Here is a 6,700-nt window from a genome sequence, read left to right as displayed (position 1 = left end):
ACATGACGTTATACGTTATAACGTAATACCACATAACGTTATACGTTATAACGTAATACTACATGACATGATACGTTATAACGTAATACTACATGACATGATACGTTATAACGTAATACGACATAACGCTGTACGTTATATCGTAATTCTATATAACTGTTACGCCACGAGGTTTAACACAGGCTGTATTTTCTAACCGTCACTCGCGGCCCTACAATGTCTCAGTCAGATCGTCTTATCTGACCGCCGGATCATATACAATTTATCGACGAGCGCATAGCTGTTGCCAAGCAGCGAGTTCTCGAAACGTCGAATTTGGTCCGTTACGTTTTCCACGCAAGAGCGGACATACGTGATCATAGGCGCGAACGGTGGCGTGACCTAAGGATGGTGGGGGTCGTCTTAAAGATGAGACAAAGAAATCATCCAAAGTCGATCAGTTCCTTGTGACGAGTCGAACGTTACACATCGAGAGGTCAGACGAGCCTATATAAATATCGTAAAGCATTGAGTAAAAAATCTAACGCCTAACTTCTAACTCTAAATATAACGCCAACGGAACGTAAACCAAGTCGGTCCGCGACATTGTCGAACATTCACTTATTCTACTAAGTATCCTACAGTGCTACGTCCACTAATAGACTAAATTCAATTGTAAGAGCCTTGCTCTATATTGTACACATCTATATTATTTTCGTGCGATAAGTTGTTAATTATTTATATCTATTTAATCGTGTATACTAAGTGTTAGAAATATAAATTTTAACTCTGTGAGTCACAGTGTTATCATACCTGAATCACCCCTATTATCTTAATCGAAATACGGGGATCGAACTATTCGTGGTGTCGATCATTTTAATCGTAACGGGAATTTACGACTCCCGTTGGCGCGTATTCTAACGACCGCGCCTCCCCGCGATAGCTCGAAAATACATGGTCCTTCGAGCCGGATCACGTGCCACCAAAGAAGTGTACTGACCAGTGACTATACAGTGTCACGTGAAATCCACACTCCAACATCTTAGTCAACTGACCAAAGGAGCCGCCACCGGAGAGGAACACCTCCTTCGTTCAGCATCTACACGAGACCACACCACACTGTAGCGAGTAAAAAACGACTCTCAGATCAACGCCCATTTGATCAAGGTAAGATCGTTCCTACCATTAACACCAAACATGGCTCAACCTGACTCGATCAGCACATTGAGGCGGAGACGCAGCGGCCTCGCCAACCGCTTTACAATCACGAAACGCCAACTCGATGAATACGAAGAGTCTGGTCAAGTAAACAACGGTTACTTAGTATCTTGCCGTCAAGCGTTCGACGACATCTGGAAGAAGTTAGTCGCGGTTCAAGACGAGTTAGAAGGGTTAGATGAAGGGGAAGTCGGTCGGGCCGCCGCGTTGTATCAAGAGAAGCTGGAGATTGACGTACGGTTCACAGGTCTCCTTGATAAAATACCCGCACCAAACCCCTCGCCAACTAAAACGCGCGATTCAGGCGTGAAGCCCGAGCCGACATCACTCACCCTACCAGAGGTCCGCGCTCCTCAGTTCGACGGTGCCCTCGAGAACTGGACCTATTTTTATGACACGTTCTCATCCACGGTAGATCGCAATGAAAATTTAACAAATGTCCAGAAATTTCAATATCTACGCGCAGCTATCACTGGACGGGCCGCACGGAGCATCCAATCATTGGAACCCACAGATGCCAACTACCCCATCGCGCTTAACACATTGAAGGAGAAATTCAATTGCCCCCTCCGGATCTGTATGCGCCATTGGGAATTGATGCGCGGTTATCCCGAAATAGAAAAGGAAACTCCTGAAGCCATTGAGGATTTGATGGAAACCATCAGCGTAAATCTCAAAGCGCTCGAAAGATTAGGACAGTCGGTAACTTCAGATGTAGTACTGATCGAGTTGATCGCGTCAAAATTGCCTGCGTCCAGTATGCGTAAATGGCAACGTACGTTGCCAAATCAGGAAGTACCTTCCTACCATCAGCTGATGGAATTCCTAAAAACACGAGCCAACGGGAATCAGCTCCTCTCTAAAGTAACGAAAACAAAGGAGTCACCCCCCAAACCTCCTCGTCGCCGATATAACCTACCACGTGGACGAACCTATGCCACAACCAGCAGGGCGCTGGTGTGTCCGACCTGCGACGGACCCCACAAACTCAGAGACTGTAAGGTTTTCAAAGCCAAATCAACCATAGAACGTCTTCAACTCGTAAAAATGGCATCGCTGTGTACAAACTGTCTAGGCAACGGACATTCGATAACACAGTGCACCGCGCGTTCGTGTCATATCTGCGGGCGACGACATCATACGTACCTACATCGAGAACAAATACAAGAAAATCCTCGGTCGTCCTGCGGTCGGTCGTCAAAGGGTCGGTCGCCAAGCATTCAGTCGTCGGATAGTTGTTCATCGAGCGGTCGGGCGTCGGGCAATCGTTCATCGAGCGGTCGGTCGTGGTCAGACAGTCGTTCATCAAGCGGTCGATCGTCGGGAGGTCGTTCATCGTACAAACGATCCTCTCATGGACAATCGCCATCCGGATCATCGAAGCCGCGTTCGGTCCACCATTCGAGACGACCCGCCAAACATTCAAATAACCCTACACCTTCGGCCCCAAGCGATACGAAAGCTCACACTTCGTATGAGTCACGCGCATCACGGACCAAGGGTAATGTCCCAGAATCCGCGTCCAAAACCCACCCAGGTCAAAACTGACTAGACAAACGGGCCGCAAAGGAAGGGACCGAAACGACACATATATCTCTAGACGTTACGCCGCATCATGATCTGCTGGTCACAACACAGATCGATGTGCTAGACAAGAGGGCATCTCCAATTCGAGCCAGAGCACTGCTAGATACTGGCTCTAGTATGAATTTCATGACTGAGAAATTCGCAAACTCCCTCGGTATAAAACGAAAGAGATGTTCGGTCCCAATCGGAGCCCTCGACGACTTAACCACTATCGCAAGGAGCCAACTAACGACCACCATTGTTTCTACGGATGGCAAATATGAACGCACAGCAACGTTTTTAGTAATCCCAACAATATCATCGGAAGTCCCAGACCATCCAATCGATCGGTCCGCTCTCCAGATACCCAAAAATCTAAAATTAGCCGATCCAACATTTCACATACCAAGCCCTATCGAAATATTACTAAGCTCGGGACCAACGTTAGCCTCATTATGTGTCGGGCAGATTAAAATACCACAATCCATCGATACTGAGTTATGTTTGCAAAAAACTCGCTTCGGTTGGGTTATCGGGGGGAGCCCATCCACGCAATCGGGCACACATTCGTTTCACATTACCACAGCCGATCTACAAACGGATCTCTCGCGATTCTGGGAAATCGACGAGGGACCATCCACTACACATTTATCAGAATCGGAATTACAGTGCGAAGAACATTTCCGTAACCATGTCCGACGCAACAAGGAAGGGCGATATATCGTCGCCCTGCCCTTCAACGAGAAGCTTCCCACACTTGGGACATCAAAGTCCGTTGCAATGAGTAGACTCGCCGCTCTTTCTCGCCGGTTCCAACGCGATAAGCAATTCGAAGCCGCATACAACACGGTGATCCAAGAATATTTAGACTTAGGTCATATGACCAAGATTCCGCACACTCAGCCCTCAAATAATGGTTACTATTTGCCGCATCATGGCGTGATAAAGGAATCGAGCAACACCACTAAACTCCGGGTAGTGTTCGATGGATCAGCAGTCAGCACCACCGGAGTTTCTCTCAACGACACTCTGCATACCGGACCCAAACTCCAAGAAGATCTGGTTGAAATTCTGCTGAGATTCCGATCACACCAGTATGTCCTAACGGGTGACATCGAGAAGATGTATCGACAAATTCTCGTACGCCCAGACGATCGTAAATATCAGCTGATTCTATGGCGCAATTCCAACGGGGAAATCGATACTTATCAGCTCAACACCGTGACCTTCGGACTATCAGCTGCCCCATATTTAGCACTCCGCTGCCTGAAACAACTAGCAGAAGACGAAGGAGATCGATTTCCGCGAGCGTCATCGGTTGTACAGCGTGATTTCTATGTCGACGACGCCCTCACCGGGGCCGATACAAAGGAAGAGTTAACAGCGGTACGACACGAACTCACGGACCTTCTCAGATCGGGCGGCTTAAACATCCGTGAATGGGAATCTAACGATAAGGACATACTGCGTGGACTATCCGAGAAAGATACAAATCGAACACTACAATTGGGTGAGTCACAGACATTGAAAACTCTAGGTATCTATTGGAATTCCCAGGATGACACAATACTATACTCAGTTGCACCCACAGCGACCATCACCCGTGTCACAAAGCGATCAATAAGTTCGGTGATAGCCCGAATTTATGATCCACTAGGATTGCTCGCGCCAGTGATTGTCAGAGCCAAAATATTGCTTCAACGCGTCTGGGCATTAAAACTAGACTGGGATGAATCCTTGCCATCCGAGTTGCATACAGAATGGGACCGATACTATACCCAACTACCCTTGCTTAGTGATACTCGATTTCCTCGCAAAACGGTGGTCAAGGCAGCTACTCAGATAGAACTACACGGTTTTTGCGACGCCAGTGAAAAGGCATACGGGGCATGTATATATCTGCGCAGTCGCAGCTCGGATGGACGTATCGAAACCCAATTACTCACCGCGCGATCAAAGGTCGCGCCGCTAAAATCCCTGACAATCCCAAGACTCGAATTAAGCGGAGCATTGCTCCTCACCTCGCTAATGTCCATGGTAAAGACTTCCCTCACTATAGACGTTTCTCGAATAGTTTATTGGACAGATTCGACTATCGTACTCCAGTGGATCAAGTCCTCGCCACATACATTAAAAACATTCGTAGCGAACCGCGTGGCCGAGATCCAAGCGAAAACCAACATCGCCGATTGGCGGCATGTGCCTACGGATGACAACCCAGCGGATCTGATCTCCCGAGGGCAGGCTCCCAAGGAATTCCTGCGTCCAAACATCTGGAAACACGGACCCGAATGGCTCAAGCAGCAGCCGGAGAACTGGCCGATCTGGATCCTTACACCGTCGGGGGACATCCCGGAACAGAAAAAAACGATCTGTCTAACGACGAATAACAACGATAACCCCCTCCTCCACCGATACTCGTCCTGGACCAGACTAATCAGAGTCGTCGCTTGGTGTCTTCGATGGAAACATAAACAACACCTAGCAGCCCATCTAACAACAGACGAATTAACCAGGGCTCACAACAGGGTGATCAAAATCATACAATCCGGTCATTTTGCGACGGAAATTCGGACACTACAGAAAGATCGAAGCAGGGACGTTGGAGGAAAACTACAGCCATTAAATCCCTTCCTCGACGAAGATGGGATATTACGAGTCGGAGGACGACTAACCAACTCTTCTATACCCTTCAATCAAAAACACCCCATTATATTGCCCAAAGCATCTGTTACAGAGCTCATCATAGACCAGGAGCATCGGAAAAACCACCACACCGGGACACAAGCTACCCTGTACGCGGTAAGATTGCGCTATTGGCCGATCGACGGTCGTAGCCAAGTGTGGCGTACCATTAAAAGGTGCGTCCGCTGCTGCAGACCCAACCCGCCGCCAGTGGAATATTTGATGGGTGATTTGCCAGAGGCGCGCATTGCCGAATCGCGTCCGTTTACGAACGTCGGAATCGACTACTGCGGCCCATTCTACATCAAGGAGAGGAGGGATCGCAACCGACGTAAAATAAAAATATACGCTGCCATATTCGTTTGTCTAGCAACCAAGGCGGTCCACATAGAGCTAGTCAGCGATCTAACCACCGACGCTTTCCTAGCCGCCTTACGTCGATTCATTTCGAGGCGAGGACATTGCGCAACCATCCTTACCGACAATGGCACCAATTTCGTCGGGGCCAACCGGGAGCTGCAAGAACTCCGGACCCTATTGCAGTCTGACGACCACAAGGAGAGGGTACAGACTTTTCTCGCCGACCGACAGATCCAATGGCGTTTCAACCCTCCAAACTCACCACACTTTGGCGGTTTATGGGAAGCCGCGGTGAAATCCTTCAAGCGCCATCTCATCCGCGTCGTCGGCACGGAACTCTTGACCTTTGAGCACCTTCATACTCTTGTGGTTGAAATTGAAGCCATCCTTAATTCACGCCCACTGACTCCCATATCATCCGATCCGAAAGATCCCCCTGTCCTCACTCCCGGTCATTTTCTAATCGGTGACACACTCACGAATTTACGGGAGCGTGATTTCAGAACAGTTCCATCAGGGCGGCTATCAAGTTGGCAGCGCATCCACCAGATCAAACAGCAGTTCTGGAGCAGATGGCATCGAGAGTACCTCAACGAGCTAACCCGCCGCAATAAATGGGATAAGGGCAAACATGATATCCGAGAAGGCACCGTAGTAGTTCTCAGGGAGGATAACGTACCATCCATGCAATGGCCTTTGGGCCGCGTGATCAAGGTCCATCCAGGAGTCGACGGAATCATACGGACCGCCACCGTGCAGACGGCAACAACTACCCTGGATCGTGGCGTCAAAAGACTGGTCCCCTTATCCATTCACCCAGATCCAGACGAGTCCGACCACCCACACGGAGCCAAGGAGATTCGCCAGCGACGCAACTGACTCCACACCATAT

At 48.9% G+C, this 6,700-nt stretch overlaps 1 protein-coding gene across 1 annotated transcript; it reads left to right on the top strand.

Moving 5' to 3' along the window:
* The first annotated feature begins 1,776 nt into the window (after positions 1–1,776).
* LOC125387119 lies at positions 1,777–6,422 on the top strand. The gene is made up of 3 exons (XM_048414270.1): positions 1,777–1,899; positions 3,232–6,012; positions 6,312–6,422. The coding sequence occupies exons 1-3, from the start codon at positions 1,777–1,779 to the stop codon at positions 6,420–6,422; spliced, it is 3,015 nt and encodes a 1,004-aa protein (XP_048270227.1).
* The last annotated feature ends 278 nt before the right edge of the window (positions 6,423–6,700 follow it).

This window comes from Bombus terrestris, unplaced genomic scaffold (assembly GCF_910591885.1).
Source record: "Bombus terrestris unplaced genomic scaffold, iyBomTerr1.2, whole genome shotgun sequence".
Classification (NCBI taxonomy): Eukaryota; Metazoa; Arthropoda; class Insecta; order Hymenoptera; family Apidae; genus Bombus; species Bombus terrestris.
This window is presented reverse-complemented; position numbering and strand designations above follow the sequence as displayed.

Excerpts from the sequence above, each read along its gene's own strand:
- LOC125387119 (XM_048414270.1), top strand. The coding sequence starts at position 1,777 with ATGCGCCATTGGGAATTGATGCGCGGTTATCCCGAAATAGAAAAGGAA. Across the intron at positions 1,900-3,231 it reads TCGAAAGATTAGGACAGTCG|ATTAAAATACCACAATCCAT; the intron begins GTAACTTCAGAT and ends TGTGTCGGGCAG. Across the intron at positions 6,013-6,311 it reads CTGACGACCACAAGGAGAGG|AACAGTTCCATCAGGGCGGC; the intron begins GTACAGACTTTT and ends GCGTGATTTCAG.